At 49.8% G+C, this 21,066-nt stretch overlaps 8 protein-coding genes across 8 annotated transcripts; 4 read left to right on the top strand and 4 right to left on the bottom strand.

Moving 5' to 3' along the window:
• Window positions 1–71: 71 nt before the first annotated feature.
• Window positions 72–1,046, bottom strand: CLUP02_16025 (uncharacterized protein; the record flags this gene model as incomplete). The annotated part of the gene is made up of 1 exon (XM_049294949.1): window positions 72–1,046. The coding sequence occupies one exon, from the start codon at window positions 1,044–1,046 to the stop codon at window positions 72–74; it is 975 nt and encodes a 324-aa protein (XP_049152096.1).
• A 615-nt stretch (window positions 1,047–1,661) lies between these two features.
• On the top strand, window positions 1,662–3,095 carry CLUP02_16024 (TAM domain methyltransferase; the record flags this gene model as incomplete). Its single annotated transcript, XM_049294948.1, has 3 exons — window positions 1,662–2,232; window positions 2,319–2,523; window positions 2,639–3,095. 3 exons carry the CDS (start codon window positions 1,662–1,664, stop codon window positions 3,093–3,095), a joined length of 1,233 nt encoding a protein of 410 aa, XP_049152095.1.
• A 1,169-nt stretch (window positions 3,096–4,264) lies between these two features.
• CLUP02_16023 (SET domain-containing protein) lies at window positions 4,265–5,719 on the top strand (the record flags this gene model as incomplete). The annotated part of the gene is made up of 1 exon (XM_049294947.1): window positions 4,265–5,719. One exon carries the CDS (start codon window positions 4,265–4,267, stop codon window positions 5,717–5,719), a length of 1,455 nt encoding a protein of 484 aa, XP_049152094.1.
• A 50-nt stretch (window positions 5,720–5,769) lies between these two features.
• On the bottom strand, window positions 5,770–7,525 carry CLUP02_16022 (beta-lactamase; the record flags this gene model as incomplete). The annotated part of the gene is made up of 4 exons (XM_049294946.1): window positions 5,770–6,592; window positions 6,658–6,922; window positions 6,978–7,085; window positions 7,258–7,525. The coding sequence occupies 4 exons, from the start codon at window positions 7,523–7,525 to the stop codon at window positions 5,770–5,772; spliced, it is 1,464 nt and encodes a 487-aa protein (XP_049152093.1).
• Window positions 7,526–8,288: 763 nt separating this feature from the next.
• On the bottom strand, window positions 8,289–10,221 carry CLUP02_16021 (major facilitator superfamily transporter; the record flags this gene model as incomplete). Its single annotated transcript, XM_049294945.1, has 6 exons — window positions 8,289–8,525; window positions 8,591–8,762; window positions 8,822–9,033; window positions 9,090–9,503; window positions 9,586–9,849; window positions 10,045–10,221. 6 exons carry the CDS (start codon window positions 10,219–10,221, stop codon window positions 8,289–8,291), a joined length of 1,476 nt encoding a protein of 491 aa, XP_049152092.1.
• A 951-nt stretch (window positions 10,222–11,172) lies between these two features.
• Window positions 11,173–15,160, bottom strand: CLUP02_16020 (taurine catabolism dioxygenase TauD; the record flags this gene model as incomplete). The annotated part of the gene is made up of 5 exons (XM_049294944.1): window positions 11,173–12,033; window positions 12,096–12,994; window positions 13,111–13,265; window positions 13,344–13,451; window positions 14,061–15,160. The coding sequence occupies 5 exons, from the start codon at window positions 15,158–15,160 to the stop codon at window positions 11,173–11,175; spliced, it is 3,123 nt and encodes a 1,040-aa protein (XP_049152091.1).
• A 573-nt stretch (window positions 15,161–15,733) lies between these two features.
• Window positions 15,734–16,583, top strand: CLUP02_16019 (L-fuculose-phosphate aldolase; the record flags this gene model as incomplete). Its single annotated transcript, XM_049294943.1, has 4 exons — window positions 15,734–15,912; window positions 15,957–16,322; window positions 16,386–16,467; window positions 16,542–16,583. The coding sequence occupies 4 exons, from the start codon at window positions 15,734–15,736 to the stop codon at window positions 16,581–16,583; spliced, it is 669 nt and encodes a 222-aa protein (XP_049152090.1).
• Window positions 16,584–20,006: 3,423 nt separating this feature from the next.
• CLUP02_16018 (uncharacterized protein) lies at window positions 20,007–20,240 on the top strand (the record flags this gene model as incomplete). The annotated part of the gene is made up of 1 exon (XM_049294942.1): window positions 20,007–20,240. A coding segment is annotated over one exon (234 nt), but the record flags the coding sequence as incomplete, so codon positions are not given.
• Between the last annotated feature and the right edge of the window lie 826 nt (window positions 20,241–21,066).

Here is a 21,066-nt window from a genome sequence, read left to right as displayed (position 1 = left end):
AAACAAAGTCAACAACACACCAGAGCGCCATGCCATCCTCTTTTGAAGCACTCTCTCCTAGCACACAGACTTCAATGCTTCCCAAAGTCATCACCCTGTCCACCACCGTCACCAATCGCCAAAGACGCCGCCCCCTCCATCGCAAACCCAAACACACGCGCATACCACCCTTGAGACCAATAACTCATCTCGATATTATGCGGCGCCCCCGGAATCACGCTCCCCTCCACTCTTCGACTCTTCCTAAACGCCGCAGCATACTCCCTCACATCCTCCTCCCTCGACAACCACAGCCCGTCCCGCCCCGCAAGCCCGATCAACACCGGCACCGTAATCCGCCCCGCAAACTTTTCCTCCCAGTTCGCCAGCCACTTCCCGCGCAAATCCGCCATCTCGCGGTACGGCATCGGGCGGTCCAGGCGCGCCGTGTGCGTCAGCATCGCCGGGTCCGCCGTACCCGGCGGGAACATGAGCGCATCCTTGGCCGCTTGCGGGAAGTGCACGTGTGACGGAGGGGGATCATCTACCGGCGTGAAGTCCCCTGTGCGGCAGTTTTTGACTGCGTTGCCGAAGCCTGAGATGGTGAGGGCGGCGAGTGGGTAGGCGGGGGATGTCTCTTCGGACCAGAGCGCCGCTGCGACGCACGCGCCTGGCGCACCGAGGGAGTGGCAGTGCAGCGCGATGGAGGTGCATCCGTTCGGCACGGCGAATTTATCCCAGAGGGCCGGGAGGATGTCGCGGTGGAGCGTGGTGCCCCATTCCTCGTAAAAGGAGGAGGACGAGGGGATGTGCTCGCCGACGGGGGAGGTATCGTTGTACCCCTGGCGGTCGAGGGCGACGAAGGGCACGCCAGTCGCTGCGCTGGTGTGGCGGGCGGTGTAGGTGTCGTCGACGTCGAAGTAGGCACCCGAGTAGGTGCCGCCGTGGAGGCCGACGATGAGGGGAGGGTGAGCCGGGCGGAGCGGGTTGGAGGCCGTGGGGGACGGGATGCTGTGGAGCCCGGAGACGGTCTTGCCGTCCGAGAGGGTGAGTTTGAAGGCTTCCATTGTGCTGCTGTGCGGCTCCGTACAGGTACGGATACGAGAAGGAGACAACTCATGCAGGGAAACTTAAAGGGATTGATGCAGGGAGCATTTAGATTTATGTTCTACCTTACTCTACACTCAACGACCTTACGTCGCATCGTCTCTGGGCTAGCTTCATCATTCACGGTGAAGACTGGTGGGGGTTAGTGCCCCTGGGCTTTCCTCGGCTGTTAATGGCGGCGACATGGTTGTCTGGTTTCGGCATTTATGATTCGATTGTAAAGAAAAAGTAGTGGGCGATGGCGCCAGTAGTCTGCCCCCTCGAGACCTCAAAGACCCCGTCCACGGTCTCCAAGGGCGTCCAAGTTTGCAACCGCAGACTCCCGTCTATTCCGGATCGAGGCCCATTAACAAGACCATATGCTTACTTATAAGCTATCCATACCGTAGTAAAGGTATCCGCGGTTCTCCTCGGTCTAGTTCCCCCCGCCTCGGGGATTACCCATGCGTCCATTCCACAGTTTCTCAGAAGCTCCTCCCGAGCTCCCTTCCATTGACGCATCTCACGCCATCTCAACTCACCGTCTTCCTTTCGCGCTTTGTGGTTGAAGAACTGCAGAGTTCTACCGCAAGACAATGGCAGACAGCCCAGCCGCATCAGCGGCACCCAAAGACGCCTCGGATCCCTCCCCTGCGATATCAACACCAGCGCAACCGCCAGCAACATCTTCAACAACAGGTACTGCACCCGCCGCACCCGCCGCACCCACCGCGCCCCCCACTGCATCGCACCCTCACGATGCTCACAGCTCCACCACAACATCAGCACCAGCACCAGCATCAGCAGCCCCTGGTACCCCGATCCCAGCCGACGATCACCTCACCCCAGCCCCAGAACTAACCCCCGACCCGACCTCGCCAGGCCCAGACGACGGCTACGCAAGCGGGACCGAGTCCGGCTCCTCGCGGGCGTCGACGTCGCTGGCCTCCCACGTGCGCGACTACAGCTTCGAGAACCGGCGGCGGTACCACCGCTACAAGGAGGGCCAGTACCACTTCCCCAATGACGATGACGAGCAGGAGCGCGAGGACATGAAGCATACCATGGTCGTCCACCTCTGCGGCGGGCAGCTGCACAGCGCGCCGCTGAAGAATCCGCAGCGGATTATCGATGTTGGGACGGGGACGGGGATATGGGCTATTGATAGTGCGTACCGCTCACTCTCGTCACATCTCTTCCGTGGGTGGAGGTGATCTCGGGCAGCAGAATGACGGACTAATGCATATGAATAGTGGGCGACGAGTACCCCGAGGCCGAAATCATCGGCGTGGACCTGAGCCCGATCCAGCCCGAGTTCGTGCCGCCCAACGTCCGGTTCATGGTCGACGACGCCGAGGTGGAATGGGTCTACCCGGACAACCACTTTGACTTTGTCCACCTCCGCAACATGGCCCCCTCCATCAAAAAGTGGCCGGAGCTGTTCGCCGAAGCATACCGGTAAGCCCTAGCCGTCTCCAACGGATGGCCCGTGACGATGCCCCGGTCTACCGGACATACCAAACACAAACACGGAATAAGCAGATACTCTCTCACATGGACTAACACCCACCAGCGTCACAAAACCAGGCGGATGGATCGAACTCCAAGAAATGCGCTGGGTCTACGGGTGCGACGACAACACCATGCCCCCAACCTTTGCCCCCGTAAAAATGGTCGCCAACATCAAAGAAGCACTCGCCAAGCTCGATGTCAAGATGAACGCGGCCGAACTATACCCCGCGCACGTCGCGGCCGCGGGCTTCGTCAACCTGGCGCACGAGGTGAAGAAGGTGCCCGTTGGGCCCTGGGCGAAGGACGACGACCTGAAGAAGATTGGGGAGTACTGCCGCGCGGCGATCTATGATGGGTTGCACGCTATTACGATTGGGCCGTTTACGAGGGGTCTGGGGTGGACGCCTGAGGAGGTGGAGGTTTTTCTGATTGAGGTGAGGAGGGATTTGTTGGATCGGAGTGTGCATTCGTATGTGCATTTTCATACTCTTGCTGCGCAGAAGCCGCTTGATGGGTGATGATAGTGTGGGTATGGGTCGTGGGATGAGTGAAATGTTCTCGTAGGTTCTGGGTGTGGTATTAAGGCTGTGTATGATATCCCGAGTTATGGCGGGAAAGGGTCCAGAACGAAGAAGGGAAGACATCAGAGAGATTGGGGATAGCATAAGCCTTGTTTTGAATCTTAGTTACCTTTCGTGGGATTGTCATCAAGTACGAAGGAACGATGACGGGCGTAACACTAGGCAAATGATCCTCAACCAGAAGCCTCTACAATTTGCGTATGAAAGCTGCGAGGCTGGGGTTCTCTTAGACCTCAGCTACACTACTTGGCGAGCACTTTTGTCGCCTGTTCTACCAGTACGACATCAGCCTTGCTTGCTCCGAAGATCGGCAAGCTCATGGGGTATGAATCTAGATGAGTCTCTGGAGTGGAAATGCAACACCCAAGGCTGACCACACTACCGGACTACGTATAGTCATCAACGACATGACCCATCTCACCAACACCAGTGTGTGCCGTTGATGAAGGTTTGTCCAGCGCAACCATCAGACGAACGATACGCAGGGATGGCCGTACGGACCTGCGTCTCTTCATCGCTGGTCCCATGTCAGAGAAAGCCACATCATTCGATGGGAAACGGCTGATCGTCGATCCCCACCGATTTTCCCTCTCTATTGACGCCACTATGACTAGTGTCCAAGTTCTCGGTGAGGAACACTTTACCTGACCTCACACACCCCCACCTTCACCGAGCTTTTCATTTTTGAACCCCGCACACACCGGGGACCCTTACGCCGAAGCTGAAGAAAACGCCCAAAAAAAAAGTCTGAACGTGAACCACACACACCAGCACACCATTTGCCTGCCCGATGATTGAGAACCAGTCAATCTAATCTGCTGAAGAACGAGCTAACTCAAGAAGGGTCCAGAGTTCCAAGATCTGTGCCTTGAGCTTAGGCCCGGACATCGAATTACTCGCATTGCCGGCGCCAAAAACGTGAAGAGGCTATTTTAGCTCACACCCTGTCACTATCACGTTCACTCTCACAAACTCATTCGTTCACATCTTCACTCTCATCCACACAATCACACTCACACACTCATACTCATACAAAAAGCTATTCACTCACTCACATCTCCACTCACCCCCTCCACGTGCACACCAAGCCTGCCCAGCCAGCCACGATGGATGAGCTAGTCGGCTGGGCAAAGTCTCACGGAGCCGCCCTCCACCCGTCAGTCGACGTCTACAACGACCCCAACACCGGAAACTCCTTCCGCGTCTCCCCCGACGGCGCCGGCGTCAACCCGGGCGACACCGTCGTCACCTGTCCCCTGGCCCTGACCCTCTCCTACCTCAACGCCACCACCACACCCAACCCAGGCTTCCATCACGACTCTCACTCCCAAGCATTCCCTTCCTCGTTCCTCGAATCCGTCCCACCGCACGTCATCAGCCGCTTCTTCCTCATCAAGCAATACCTTCAAGGCCCATCCTCCTTCTGGCACCCCTACATCAAGACCCTCCCCCAGCCAACGAACCTCGCCGCCTGGGCCCTACCGCCCCTCTGGCCCACAGACGACATCGAGCTCCTCGAAGACACAAACGCCCACGTCGCCATCGCCGAGATCAAGTCCCGCCTCAAGGCCGAACACAAACACGCCCTCGCCGCCTTCGGCGACCACCCGGCCAGGCACGACTACACCCGCCTCCTCTACAACTGGGCCTACTGCATCTTCACCAGTCGGAGCTTCCGCCCGTCCCTCGTCATCCCCGCCCACAGGCAGCACACCCTCTCGCTGCCGGAGGGCTGCGCCGTCGATGACTTTTCTCTGCTGATGCCCCTGTTTGACGTGGGGAACCATAGCCCGACTGCCAGGATCGCGTGGGAGACGTCCGATGACGCTGTGAGGGATGAGGAGGCTACGGTCGGCCTGCGCACGCTGGACACGTACGCCCCCGGCGCACAAGTTTTCAATAACTACGGCACCACCAAGACCAACGCCGAACTCATGCTGGCGTACGGCTTCACCATCCCCGAATCGGAGGTCTTGCACAACGACTACGTCCATGTCCAGAAGCGCGGTGGCGGCGCCGAGGCTGCGGCGGAGAAAGGTGGTGATGGCGCCGGGGCAGCAGCATCCGGGATCAACAAGACCAAGGATTATTTGATTTCTCTGAGGCCCGTGTCTGATCCGAGCTCTGTGGCCGCGCGATATGGACAACTGCTTAGCGATGTCGATGGGGACGCGATCTTGCCTCCGTTTCGGCATGTGCAGGATGTCATGGTGTGGGAGCTGGTTCTCGCGCAGACGACGGCTGAGCAGCGGAGCGAGATGATTCCGGTGCCGGAGGGTAGTAATGACGACGATGGGAGCGAGGCAGATCTGGAGAGGTTGAGGATGATCTTGACTGGACGGGTCCCCGCGGCCACGCAGCCCTTGCTGTTCCAGACGATCGGCATCATACAGCACAAAGTGCTGCAGGAGCTCGAACGGCTGGACCAGTCCGAGTTCGAGATGGAGGAGGCCGAGGCGACGAGGAATCAGATTATGGCGTATCGCTATAGAAGGCAGTGCAGGAAGGTTTTGGAGAGTGTACTCGAGTCTATGGAGATGCCCGACGAGGCTGCCTCATGATACGAATCGCAGGTACTTCTGGCATAGTGCATAGACCTGGCATCACAAGCCTACGATCTCTTGAGAAGCTCGCCGTAGACAGCCCGCTCCAAATCATCATACAGCCTCGTCACAACCGGATCAGCATGAGGCTGCGACTGAACAAGAAGCACCCCAGCAACGCCCGTCTCCGGATCCAACCACCAGTGACTGTTACACATGCCGCTCCATTGCAGACTCCCCTTCTTGCGCTTCCCGGGCACGTCACGCATGTTGATACACCCAACCAGCCCGTGATTCAGCTCCATATCCAGCTCAAACTCCACCGCCAGCGATCCGCCCCATTCAGCCGTGAGCTTCTCGAATTGTCTCGCCTGTCGCTCGTCAAGCTGCGGCCGGAACATCTCGTCCACCGTCTCCTTCTTCACAAGCGTGTTATTTAGCAAAGCAGAGAGGAAGATGCTGTAGTCCTGCGCTGTAGTCCATAGACCTGCGCCGCCGCTATCAATTGCGTTGGGACCGACGTTGCGCGGACTAGATCCCGGACTAAGAGACGATCCGTCGCTGCCGCGGATCTGGAATGCGGCGGTCCGTTCGGCGACGTGGGGCATCTTGTCCGGCCAGAAACCCGTGTCTTTCATACCGAGCGGGCCAAAAATGTGCTCGGCGAGGTAGGCGCCCAAGGATGTGCCTGTGACGCGCTCCAAGGCCTGGCCTGCCCAGTCGGTAGCCGTGCCGTAGTACCACCCTTCTCCTGGGACGAAGAAGAGGGGTGTTTTGAAGCCTTCGAGCGTACCTGAGAGGTTTGTCACGGTGCGGCCGATGGATTTGGACCATTTCTGGAGTTCTGGCATCAAGTCGTAGCCCAGGCCCACGGTGTGGGTTAGAAGCATTCTGGGCGGTCTACGTCAGTATGTCACCCAGAGCAGTCAAGTGGCATTTTCCAATGATCCTGGTACCTGAGTGTGATAGGCGTGATGTTGTCCTCTAGGATAGGCTTCTCGTCTTCGTCGAAGCCGCGGAGGATCTGCATGTCTCCTAGCTCAGGTACAATCTTGCGCATGTCGTCGTCGAGCCGGAGCTTGCCCTGCTCGACTAGCTGCATGACGGCGGTGGAAGTGATGGCCTTGGTGAGTGATGCTACGTAGGTGAACGTGTTGAGTTCCCAAGGGCGCGCCTCGGTGGGAAAATCAAGGCGACCTGCTGCGTTGCTATATAGGGTTTCTGTGGCTGTCATCAGATGGGGAGGTCTGAGGAACACGACCGGAAGAAGTCTGACCATCTTTGTTAATGACGATGAATGAGGCGCCCAGCAGCTTGTCGTTTGTGTCTTGGCCAGAGGCGGTGTACTTGGCGAGGACGGCGTCTAGAGCAGCGGCCATGATGTCTGTAGTGTTGGGTTGAGAAGGAAGCAGTTGATATTCCGCTGAGCGATCCGAGCCAGGCACCTACAGTGATGGGCCAGCTGGTATTTATCGTAGTGCTCGAGATAGAAAGAAGACAAAAGCACAGAATGTGAGGGTCAACAAGAGAGGTCGCAAATGACACCCGAAGGACACGGTAGCAGGCCACGTTGTTGGGAAAGAAGACAGTTGACCGGGGGAAGTTGCGCTGGGCTCGGGCTGCCGAGTCCGGGGGCAAGTGAGACGGGCGGATTCGGTTGCCCCGCACCTGTGAACCCCGGCGTTCCGCCCACCAGACCTTAGTGCGCCTGGAAGGACAGTTTGCGTGAGCTGGCATTGGAGAGTAAGCAGTAACATCAACGTTCCACTTGGCCTGCAGATTACTCATAATGACACCGGCAGTATCGTTCTGCATGTCCATCATTGGCCTGTTTGGTCGATCGCGTTGAGTTAACTGTTTCGATCACACATCTCTTGGTGGTCCCCTTTGCACATGACTGAATAACATTGGTAAATTTGGACGCCTAGTCCTTATCATGCCAAGATGTCTCAATCTATTCACACTTGTGGTGTTTGAAAGGCAATTTAAATACGTTTCCATTGGAATGAGAAAAAAAAAGAAATGAGTTGAGTGAGACGTCGATGAGATGAGAAAACACGCGATGAGAGCCCTGTCGCAGGCTCAGGGTGAAAGATGCGAGGGTAGTTGAAAGTAAGCATAACTTGCTAAGTTCAGATGAACAAAGCCTGGGATAATGTGCCGTTCTCAAAATTCTCCGCCACAGACAGCCGCTGCCTCAAGACTGGGATTGCTACAATACATACAGTGTTCATTTCTTGAACCCTTGCCGTATTGCCCGCCGGGGTTAGGCGCGGTGTTCCCGAGTCCCGGCCCTCACTACGGCCCCACTCGGACCCTGCCCTCTCCGGAATCAGTCATATCGCGCACGAGTCAAACTTGCAATGAGAGCGGTTTCTAATCGTATGGGCTCCCAGTAACGACACCCTGTCGGTAGGACATACGAGCTGCCTCCCAGAGCCTGAGAGGTGCGGTCGTCTATTGCCATGAGACCATCCAGCATTTCTGAGGCTCTTATGTCACCATTCACCACGTATAAGTAGTTTCTCATATCTCGTTCCATTGAGTACCTTGGCGTAGATTACGACATCTCCATCAACATCTGCCGCTACCACATGTACCGGAAAGTTACGGCTCGATCACCCTGTCCAGACAGCTCCTCTGCAGTAAACTTGCTGTCCTCCCCAGCCGCCATCTTCCGGTCGCGCTTCTTGTTAATGCCAATGTAGCTGAAGATGAGAATCAGTGCTGCGATGATACCGACCGATATGAACCCGAGCTCGAGGGCGTGGCCTAGGATATATCGTGGGCCATCCTTTTGGCGGTAAAAGTTGGATGCCATGGCCTCCTCAAAGTTAGCACTTTTGCTCTCATCAATCCATACATCATATTGAGACGGGAGTATCTTACGCCACCGAGGTTTCCCACGCCGATCTGGAGCGCCATTCCTGCGCTTCGTTTGTAACTACCGGCGAGGTTGTTCGAGAGCCAGCTGATGACTCCTGGGAAGGCGGGGTAGATGGAACAAGCAGCTATGAAGACGCCTCCATAGACCACTTTGGGGTTCGAGCTTGATATGCACCTGCGTAGTGGGTTGGTCAGTCATGAAGCTCTCTGAGAAGAACACGATAGGCTACTAACATCGAGAATCCAACAATCATCATGCACAAGAATCCGACGATGAAGGGGCTTCTCTTGCCCACCCTGTCTGATATATACGCCACAATAACGGCGAGAATTGCAGCCGTGATATAAATCGGTACAGTCATCAGCTGCGCCGTGCTGGACGTGTAGTTTAGGTTTCGGATGATGGTCGGGAGGAATAGGCTGATTCCGTAGAGCGGGCATACAATCTAGTACCCAATGTCAGCATCCATACATCGGTGATAGTGGTCAAAGGAAGCCTTACACCCCAGTACACAAAGATGTTGATCCAAATCTGCCAATCAGTAAACGCGTCCACGACGTATTTCCACTTAAACTCCTCCGCTTCGGCAACTTGCACGCGGTTTTCCTGCTTGCTCTGCACCTGGCCCTGGTATTTCAGTCGGAAGACAATAAACGCTCGCTCCTCCTCAGTCAAGAACTTGGCCGTCTCAGGGAAGTCGTGGAGTGCAAAGAACGCCATGACGGCAACGAGGACGGTCACGATACCCTCAAGGATGAAGATCCAGCGCCATCCCTCCAGCCCACCGATGCCGTCCATCTTGGAAATCGCGAACGCGAGGAGACCGCTAAAGGCACCAGCGATGGAAGCCGCCGAGAAGAACATGGCTTGGCGAAGCTGGATTTCGTGGCGGCAGTACCACATCGTCAAGTAGTACTAATCATATATCAGCTAACACTGTCACTCGCGCCGACCGAAATGATAATTGATAGAAACATGTAACATAGAGAATACTTACTGCGACACCGGGAAATAGTCCGGCCTCCGTCACTCCGAGAAAGATGCGAGCTATCAATAGGCCGTGGTAGTTCTTCACGATGCCCATCAAGGTCATGACGAGGCCCCACGCGACCATGATGGTCGGCAGCCACACGCTCGGGCGGAGCTTCTTCAGCAACAGGTTGCTCGGGACCTCGAACGCGGCGTAGGTGAAGAAGAAGACGGTGAGGCACCAGTTGTATTGATCGGCCGTCATTCCCAAATCTTCTTGGAGTCCTTCGATCTTGGCGTTTCCGATGTTTCCACCTGGCCGGGCTGTCAGTCATAAGTCTCAAAAGGAAAGGAAGGATGGAAACTTGCGATCCAGGAATGAGAGTAGGTAGAGTAAAGCCAGCATCGGGATGAGTCGAATGTCCATCTGGAAGTTCAACAGTCAGTCTCCATGCATTGACGATGGTAATGGGAATGAGACCCTCACCTTTCGCAGGATCTTCTTTTCATCCAGATGCGCAAAGGAAGCTAGCGTTGTGCCTTGCGCCGTAGCTATTGCATCGATCCGCTCAATCTCCCCCTTCTTCGTGACAGTCTCATGCTCTCCATTTTCGAGCTCTGAGATTTCAAGTTTCTCGTGGCGCGAAGCGTACGAGGAGTCCATCGTGGCAATGCTGGATCGCCTTCTGTGTTGGCCTTGAGCTAGGTGTCGGAGGGTGCCAACATTCACTAGAGCTTCAGGCTCCGCAAGTCGATGAAGGTTGAAAGTTGGTCGAGTGCAATCACAATCACAATCACATGGAACGAGTGCGATCAACCTCCATTTTCGCGCCCTATGACCTGAATATAAACCTTCGGGTATCTCTCCGTGGTTCGGACGCAGCCCACACAACCCAAACAGGTTGCCAAAGGTTCCCGTCGTCAGCGGCTGGGGTACGTGTGAGTGTAAGCCCCATCGGCGAAGAAGCTCGGCAGATTGAAACATCCAATGGAGAGGAGGGGGTGCGGCTACTCTCCGTTCCGGAAAACGTCCGCAAGGTCAAATATCCATGCCCGAGGGCGGGAGTCTACCTACCCCGCGTTGCTTATTTCGACCAAGGTGAGCGGAACGTTGGCCGCACTGACAACGGACCCACGTGGTGATGTGAGGGAAGTTCTGGGATTGGGTAGCATTTGCCTTGATTGCAGTAGATCAATGTGTTGAGGGATCGGCGGAGCGGAGAAAAGACGGATTGTTTGCTTGGTTCGTCTTGGTTTGTCTTGGTTGGGATCGTGATGTCACTTGGAGAATGCGGGGGAGGAGGACGATGCTCGGCCCGCGGCCTGAAGCTCTCCTCACTTAGCTGCGTGCGGCGACGGCATTGCATTCCGTTGACTTGCATTGGGGTAGCTCAACGGGCTCAAGATCTGGGCTCCGAGAGAGGATGGGAGAAGAGCTGGTGAGACTAAGGTACTTGTAGGTAGGTCGAAGTCGGGCTATCAAACTAGCGAGTTGCAACTAGTAGCCGAGGTGAACAAATTCTCAACTTGATGTACAGAGTTCAGAAGTCTAAAGGAGTATCATCAAAGCGCCAATAATCCCTATCCCATGCCTTGCGCCAGCATAATCTCACAATCAGATTGGAAACAAAGCAATCCCAAAGTCTTTAAACGCTTGAATCCAATCAAACGTATCAACGCCCGCTTGCTCTAGTTCATCCCGTCTCTCCCACAAACGCTGAACCACCTTCCACTGCGTCCGGCTGTTGGCGACCCGGTAGCACTTGATCCTCTCCCACCAGTGCTCCCACGGTCCGCGATCGCTGGCGTCGCACGAAGCTACAAAGGCAGGCCACGTTATGGGCGCCATGAAGTTGGTCTTTGTGGACTTCGACCGCGTTTTGATGTCCTCGACGGCGTGCATGTGTTCGGCGATTTCGGCGAGGAGCTGCTGGTGGTTTTCACTGTGACATTTTTGGATGCGTCGGTGGTAGTAAATGACTGCAGCCAAGTGCCACGCATCAGCGTGGTGTTGAAAGATTTCCAGGGTTTCGGCGTCCTGGTTCATTGCTTGGCGGACGTCTTCGAGGTCTAGAGACCAGTTGCATAATCGATCGCCAAGACTCTCGCAGGCCTCGAGCAGTCCCTCTGGGATGGGCTCTTCGGTGCCTTCGTACCAGAGGAGATACTCCGCCAGTCGGCAGGTCTCCTCGATATCCACAGCGATGGCGGGTGTGATCCCGTACATGTAACCGAAGCAGCTGTCGGGCTCTGCCTGCGAGGCGATTGGTTCGTCTATATCCTCTGCGTCCTCTGATGGCCAAGGCCCTGGCGTGAAGGAGAATGAGACCGTGCGAGTGAGGAGGTAGAGAAAGTCGCTAATTTCATTCAGTTGCCGCGTGGCTCTGCTGATGACTTTCCATCGCCTTCGCGTTTTCCGCAGCTGTTTTGTGCCTTGAAGGTGGACCACAAAGTCGGCATCACTGCCTGTCGTGAACTGTGTGATAAAGCTCAGCATACTTCACACATCACATTTGGGGAATGGAATAAGGAACTCACGTTGCTAATGGTCACCATTGATAACATGGCCACCATGAGAAGCTTGTATTCCGATGTTGCCATGGCGGGGTTGATGGCGGACTGTAAGCAATGCAGCGCTACTTGGCGATGCTGTGACCCGAGGGCAAGGTATTTCGCCTGCTCGGGACCACAATTGCCGAGATGGAAAGCAGATGATGCTATAAGGGAGTGAAAAATGACTGAAGAAACGGTAGGTGTGGCCATTTTTGCTTTCGGCAGCCATTCCGATATTGCCTGGAGAGCTGCCGGGACGTAGAGCTTTCGATAAGGATTCTGGGGATGTGGAATGGGCTGGAGTAGGCTCGCGATGTTCTCCACGTAGTGATGCATAAGTCTATCGATGACTGCGTCGCCTGATATGCTGGTAGATATTCGTCTCGGTAGTCTCATGGATGAAATGTTATTTTGCGGCTGCATCGGCAACAACTCGACTGAGTCTTCTAATAGGTCTGCAATGTCGCCCAGCGAAGAGTTGAACTCTTCCTGGAGCTGGAATTCTGGTGTGGCATGGTCATCCTCCGAGGTTCTGATGAGCTCCACATCGAGCCCAATCTGATTTGGAGATCCGTCCTCTCGTGCTGTCGAGAATGAAGGACTTGAGCTTGCGCAGTCAGTGTAGATAGGTGAGGTCGTTGCGTCCTTCTGGGACCGTGTTGATTCTGAGCTGTGATGAGCATTGGTGACCAATGAGCAGTCCGAGGCTGCAATATCGGGACTTCCTAAGTCGTGACTCTGGCCAGATTCGTGACTACCGTCATGGGCTTGAAAAAGAGAGAAAGGACCTTCTTGTATGATGCCCTTTGAGTTTGGTGCTTCTTCAAGGGATGCCAAGAAGGAGTCAATGTCTCTCATCTGATATTCTGGCCCTGTATCACGGCCTGTAAAGGGCCCCAAATGTGCATCAGCCACTAATACCAGGACATGGGGGCAGAAAGGGTAAGTAATGGGATGAGAATCCTACCAATCCGTATTCTCCCTCTGCCATTACTGCTACTGCCAGGCTTCTCCTGCTCAAGAAATGGGTTCGAAACGTTGATCCACTGAAGCCTAATGCCGTAGCCTTCGCAAGGGATCTTCATCTTCTCGCAGTTCCCACAACCAGAAGACCTCTCATCACACTTCACCTTGCGCCTCTTGCAGGTCCAGCACCTGTTGTCGCCCAATGAATCGCGCACAAGTCAGTCCACACCCATGTCAAAGTGGTCCGAGACATTCTCCAAAACGTACCCGGTAAAGGTCATCGACCGCTGTCCCGATTTAGGCGGCGGCATCGTGGGGTCATGCTCGGAAGCGGATCGCCGGTGGCTGGCTCGGACGGGCTCCTCATCAAGGCGCCTGCGGTAGAAATTCCGGGGTAATGCCCACCCGTGAATGCAAGGTCAGCACTCGGAGACTTTGATTGAATGTGAGGAGAAGTTGGGCATGGCGCAGATGGCATACCGGGAATTTGCGGCAAGACACCACACCTTTCTCGGACCGTGTCGAGATAAGCAGGGCCTCTTGATGGATACGGTGTTATCACGGAAAGCTTACCCCGCTAAGCACTGTTTAGGTACGTGTTCAAGGTGAAGGTTTGCGCGAATTTGTGTTCCGAACACAGTGCGGTCCTTAAACCTTGTTGCAAGCTAGGTGACTAATGATCGCGATCACCTCATCCGGATTAGACTACGACGAGGCAAGGTGTCGCCTGATTCCGAGAAGAGAAAAAATACCGCGCAAAGGAGCGCCGTGAAGATTAAAGAACCTATGATAAGAAATCTTATTCTTATGACATATCATACACAATTTTCTCTTCCAATACCGGACTTCACAGATATTTTATTGCTGAAGAGCTTCACTCTCTAGTCCTTTAGAACTAGAATACGCGTAGCTATTGCCTACTCAGCCTCTGTTGGATACGACTCAGGAGTATCGTTAACTTGAACACCCCCTCTTTTAGCATACCGACTATCAGCAAACGGCAATGGCCATCCGCCCTCCTCTTCTGAGGTAGCAAGCCAAAGTCTCTGTAACCAGCGTTTCTTCGTGACATCGTTATCATCCTTGTACGTAGATCGCGCATGAAGGTTATGAGTGTTGGCGACAAATTGGATATCGCCCTGCTGCAGCGTCATTTCCAACGATAGTCGGCGGCACATCTCCTCCATCACCTGGATCGCCTCACGCTGGGCATCTGTGTACTGTGGAAGAAGCCCAGCATCCCAGAAGCGTTGTAGCGCTCCGACATAGTAAGAGTCCCACTTCATGCTGAGCTTCTCCTTGTAATAGTAATAGCACGGAGTACGCATCCACCCCTTTTCTCCCTCGCTCGTCTCCCCCTTTCTATCATAGAACCAGTGTGGCAGGCATAATTGGCGTAGCACATCTGGTCTTTCTCGTCTGAGAGTGTTGTAGATGCTGTGGCTGGAGACTACCTGTGACTCTCCGCCTTCCATCGCTTGGTGAAGGCAAAGCAGACCCACGATGTCGCTGTCATCCGTGTGATACGTCTGAGCTTTCTGCGTACGGTAGATTCTGCCTTCCCCGTTGACTTCTTTGCCTTCAGAAAGGTCTTTGATATGTCCGAGCATGTGTCCCTGACGATTTTGGCTCAATCGGCGGCCGATGTAGGAACCGATGCCTAGGTACGCGATCGAGGCTTGTCGGGTTGTCCAAGATTCGACGGGAAGACCACGTAGCACGACGAAGCCGATCCCGTTGATCAGTCGGTCTCGGATTCTGTATAGAAAGTCCACAAAGGGGCTAGGGAGCTCGAAGGTTGCCTTGTCGACTTCAGAGAGTTGAAAGCCTCGGTTTTCGATATTGCGGACGGCAGCAATGATGTGTTCTACCTGATCTTCGGTAAAACGATAAAGCCAGCGCCCACTATTTTGACTCAGCTCCTCCTTTACCCATACGGTTGAACCAGATATCTCCTCTGGCATGGCTTCGAAGGGCTGCAAGAGATTGTAGTCGGGTTCCCGTTGTCCGGAGCAGAGTCCAAGACCACGGCCCAAGGGGCCTTGGGTTGAAGCAGCTGTAGGCGTGATGCAGAATGTAGACATGATGTAGCTGAAAGATGGAGTATAAAGATAAAAAGTTTAGATGTATCCAAGTGACCGTGGTGACGATGCGCTGTGCCGTGCCAGCCCCAGCAGATGGACTGGCGAGGAAAGCATTGTGTCCGAGGAAACCGTCGATTTGTATTCGAATGCAAAGAAGAGTCGCTGGACAGATCCCGTCTCTTCTGTAATGGTACTGTCTTCGTCGTTTCCTTCCCTATAGGGACGACGTCTCAAGATGACCGAAGGAACAAATCACATCTTGCGATGGCGTTGTCTAATCTCGACTAACTTCTCAATGCTATTACGCTCATGTACCTACAGCTAAAGTAAGAATACAAGATACGAGATTGACTGGGACAATGAGCAGACAAGTGTTGAGTAATTCCGAAGTTGTCAATCATTGTTTCGCGCTGCGATAAGACAACGCCCGCAAGAATGTCATGGGGAAAGAGACTCCGACAGGATCCACCTTAGCCAATTTGGGCTGAAGATGGCGTCAAGATAGGGCGTCGCTGTCAGCTGCCCGGGCTAGTAGTTCCAGGTGGCTGGAATGATTCGGGATCTCTTGCAGTGATGCGCAGGGCAAATGTCTTGCATGGTTCCAGCTGGTCGGTTCGCCTCCCTGGGTTCGGATTTTGGGGGATCGCAACGGTAGTTGGAGCCCCTGACATGGTGCTTTCACAAGAGGCCCAGAACGATATCAGGATCGATCCAGTCGGTGTCACAGCTGTCTCGAAATTGACGATTTCTCAGTCAAACTATACAGAATTGAATTCATAACACTTCCAATATTCAGAGGAGTCAAATCTTTTGCCTTGAACATATTGAAAATGGCTACAACTACCACCGTATTGCAGTCCATCCAAACGCGAGCCTCGGTAACAGAACATCGAGGCACCGAGATGCAAGCACTCCGCCCAAGGGTCGAAGACACATTCATGGATGGCTTGTCAACTATTGATGGAACCGGTGCAACCATTGGCAGAAGTGCTCCTATCAAGGGCATTCCCAAATTCCCAGATCCGTATCAAGAACGCAAATGGATGCTGGAACGTATGGCCGGTGCCTTTCGAGTGATCGCTCGCAAGGGATATGTTGAAGGTACGGCGGGTCACATCTCGATTCGTGACCCGGTCGACCCTGAAACTTTTTGGATCAACCCGTAAGTTGCACCATTCTCAGCGACCTACAACACAGCTTTCTTACCATGTTTTGATGTTTCTAGTCTTGCTCGCCATTTTGGTCTGATGAAAGCGAGTGACATGGTCCATGTCAATATGAAGGGAGAAATTATTGGTGGAAATTACGTGAGTCCAGATTATCGTACCTTTGTCGTCCCGGAATTCGCGGATCAGCCAACTAACGTCGTCGGTTCTTGTAGGCATGTATTAACAACGCAGGTTTCAACATCCTGTCGGATTAGAAGTCTAATTCGACCGCGGCATACAGCCGACTGCGCAGGGGCCAATTAGGGGCCCTATTTACGATTATCGTAGCTAGCCTAACCTACGGTTAGAACCTCCTTTTTATACTTACTACGCAGATATTTATATAGTTTAATTAATCTCTTTATTAATTACGGTTCGAACTAACTACCCTATAATAAGGATACTAATACTAATTAGTAATTAAACTTTATTATTATAGATCGGTAAGGTATCTCGCTATATAAAAGAGACGACCTCTTAATACTATACGGGATAAGAGATTTATACTAATTAACCTTATAGAAATAGATAAAAAAGGAGGTAATTCTCGAATACTATACGGAATTAAGTAATTATAGCCCTTTATTACTTACGAGAGGTCGACGTTTATTACGTTAAACTACGTTAATTAACGGAACTACTTAAGTAACTAGCCTTTTACTATTGCCCCGAGTAGCTTTTTTATTAAACGATTTTTTTATAGCCGGCCTGCGATTAGAAATTAACTAGTTAAATTAGTAAAAGTACGGTATAAAAGAGTACCGTGCGATTAAAAAAGGGGATCTCTAAACGTAAATATTCTTATTTAGTAGCGAAGGTAACCTTATAAAAGTTATTAAGCTAAGAGATCTATAGTATATAAAAAAGTCTATTACTACGAGGATTTTATAGGTACGACCTTAAGCCCGCGATCTAAATAACCTCCTTATAGCTCTCTTAACTACCCCCTAGGTATTATTTAGGAATATAGTATAAGGGACGGTTTAATAAGGGAGGAGGGGATTTAGAGGTCCTAACGGTATCGAGCTAAGAGAATTACGGATCTCGGAAATTAAATAAGGAAGCTATTTAGAGATTATAAAAAGCACGAGGCTTAGGAGGCTAGAAGTATACGGGATAGCGGAAATTAGTAACTAATAAAGATCCTAAGACTAATTACTATATCTTTTTATAATAATATAAACGTCTACCGCTACTATTATTAAAAGGAACTACTAAAACCTACCCTTTTTTACTAAACAAAAAGGAGGATCTTAGTAAGTACGATAGTTAATAATCTAAAAGAGTAGTAATAATCGCTAGAAATAGTAAAAACGAAAGTAATAGTAAGACGGCAAGAGGAAGTAAGAATCTCCTAGACCTTAATAAATTCGTTAAGTAGTAAAAGTACGGATTTACTATAACCTACGCGCGGATTAAATATATCCCCGTTAAGATTAAATATATTAGCGATTACTAATATGGGCATAAGCTAGAGCACGACCCTTAGCGAGTTAGGGTAAAAAAGAAGAGGACGGAACCCGATCCTAAATAGAATCCTAATCCCTTATAAATAAGTAAATATTAACTTAGACTATTAGGGGACGTAAATATATAGAATCGCGGATTAGCCTAACGGTAAGTAAATTAACGTAGCATTAATCTATTTAACTAAGGTTTACGAAAAAAAGGGGCTATAGGGGCAACCCCTATTCTACGAGATCGTAAATAACCTTAACTACTAGCTAAATAAATAGTTCGCGAGCGCAAGCTTAGGAATCGCAAAAGTAGTTAATAAATTCTTTTATAAGTAAGGGGTATTACTAACGTAATTATAATTATAAGAGCTATATAAAATACTAATAGTAATAATTATAAAAGAGGAATTCGTACTATAGAACTAGGCATAGGTCGATAGAGCGTATAATCGCTTTAACGAATTTAAAAAAAAAGTAAACGACCTAGATTTCCTCCCTATAATTACTAACGGAAATCTATCGTTACAAAAGGATATACCGGGGCAAAATATAGTACTAAAAATACGATAATCGATAATTCTGCCTATTTCGATTTATAACTTATTATTACTACTAATGCGAAATTCGGCGCTAATTAGCTAATAAAAAAGGAAGTAAACGACCCGAAGTTATTAATAGTACGTAGCGACGCAGGGTTTATATATAGATACTAAAAATCTAGTAGCGAATATAAGGTAATTTATAGACCTTAAAAAGATCTTCTTAAAAAAGAAATTGTACTCTAGGGGGAAGTATAAGGTCTTATAAAAAACCCTAACGATATTTTATAATTACTACGAAAAAGTCGGAATTAGGGAATACTAGTATTATTCGGTAATTAATATCGTACTCATAAGCAAAGCCTCTAATTACTACTACGAAGCGGTACGTAATCTCGATTAAAACGACTTTCTTAGTATAATTAACGTAATCCGAAGCTACTTCGAGACTTATAATAAGAACCTAGAGCTCCTATCTAAGCTACGAGTAATTTCTTTTATATCTATAGCTAGGATAATAGAGGGCAAATCGTAAGTAGAGATCCTCGAAGAGCTTATTAATTAAATCGATAAGCTAGTAAAAGCCTAGCTAAATAAGGGGATAAACGAGCGGAAAGTTAGATATCTTTATACTATAGTTTAGTATATACTAAAAGTAAAGATTACCCTATACTAAGTACCCAAAGACTACGAGACGCTCTACTTAAGGCTAAGATCTAGCTTTAATATTAAAATAAGAATGCCGTACTAAACCTATCTCTAAGCATATAACGGCCCTTATTAATAATATTAAGTTAATTAAACGTATAATAAGAAAAGAAAAGAGGCTAGATATAGTAATTGCTAATAAGGAGGCCCAGATTCGTTAAATAGGTAGAGATTTAACTTATAAATAGGGTAATAAAAAAAGTAATACTATATTTATAAAAAAGATAGATATTAGTTAAGTAACTACTCTGAGGAAGAGCGTACTAAATTATACGAATAATATAAAAAGTCGAGGGTAGTAAATAGTAAAACTAGCCCTCGTCGGTTTAACTAATTCTTTATTATATATAAGGGCAGATCCGGGGGTATAGAACCTAGCGATAGTAGCTAAAGTAGTAGCCTAAAGTATATACCCCCTATAGGAGATTCGGAAGATAAGGAAGATCTTACCCCCTATATTAATAAATTAGATTATAACGAAATCGACGATATTAACTACTCTTTTTTTGCCCCGTTAGCCTCTAGAGGATATACGAGGCTAAATAAATAGAGGGTAACGGAAGCTCTTAATAAGTAGGCTTTTATTTATAAATAATAAGAGAAGGTCCCTTAGATAACGGATAGAGAGGCGGCTAAAAGGGTAAATTTAATAAGGCCGAAGCCTATTTTTTTAATAATTAAGGAGAAGACGCTATCTCTCTTAATATTTAAAGAAAAGGAACATAGTACTAAATAAATCTAGGGGTAGCTAGAGGGGTCCTTTTTATACTACCTAGATCCCTTAAATACTAAGCTCGTATAAGTATTCTATACGAGCAAAAGGTACGGCCTAGATAATTTCTATAGGATTATCCTAAATACTAAGGTATCGTAATAGTTAACTAGAGGAAAAGGGCAATTCTAGGCGCTATAAAAGATCGCACTAGTAACGCTTAATATATTAACAGTGGGTATTATAAAGATTAGTTTTAGCCTAGGTAAGGAAATCGTCGCCCTAGGTATAGTAGAAATAGAGACGTACTTCGGAACGATAACGTTTTATATTTTACTTATTAATACCCTATTTCTCCTATATCTAAAAAATATAGATCGACTAGGTATTATATTTAATAATATGAGGAACAGAATCTCTAATAATAAGTACTTCGAGGTAGTCGAACGACGATAGGGGTATGCGTTTATAAAGCTTACTAATAATACGAAGTCGATTAATTACTTAACGGAAAGTGAGCTTAGAAGACTATACTAGAGATTCGGGTACCCGTCGGTCACGAGGCTATATAACCTCTTAAAGTAATTAAGTAATAATAATATCGAAATAGGGGCGCTAGAGTAGTTAATAAAAGTATATTATTAATACTAAATAAATGCGCAGAGCCCACGCAGATTTAAGTTTAAATTACGTAATAAGCTTAACTTTAACTAGGAAATCGTCGTTAATATTTTCTACTTAAATAGTCGGCTAGTACTATATATAATCGACGTAGTTATATCTTTTTAAGTAGGGCAATTTTTCTAGGATCTATAAGTAAAGATAGTATAGGTAGCCCTATAAAAAAGCTAGATCGATATATACTAGGGACCGCTAAATAGTATTAGAACCGACGCTAGTACTAGCTTTAAGTTAGTAAAATTTAGGGATAATACGACGGCCTATAGTATATAGCTAAAAGTCGTACCTATTAAAGCGTACTATAGTATTAGAAAGGTAGAGAGGGCATACTAGTAGTTAAAAAGGGCGTTTAGAATTATTAAAGAGGAAAATCCGGATTTTACTAACGACGAATACCTCTAAATAGCACTTAAATACTATAATAATACTATAAGGCCTAACGGACTTATACTAACGCTATTAGTATTTAGAGTATATTTAAGAACGACCTTAGCCTCGCTACCGTTACTAAGTATAAGCTAACGAGCCCGAGTAGTTAAAAAAGTAATACGGGTACTGCGCAAAGTAAATATAAAAAGGTAAGTTAACGAGGTAATTATTA

Source organism: Colletotrichum lupini, chromosome 9 (genome assembly GCF_023278565.1).
Source record: "Colletotrichum lupini chromosome 9, complete sequence".
Lineage (NCBI taxonomy): Eukaryota > Fungi > Ascomycota > Sordariomycetes > Glomerellales > Glomerellaceae > Colletotrichum > Colletotrichum lupini.
Note: the sequence above shows the minus strand (reverse complement) of the source record. Positions and strands in the feature narration are given on the sequence as shown.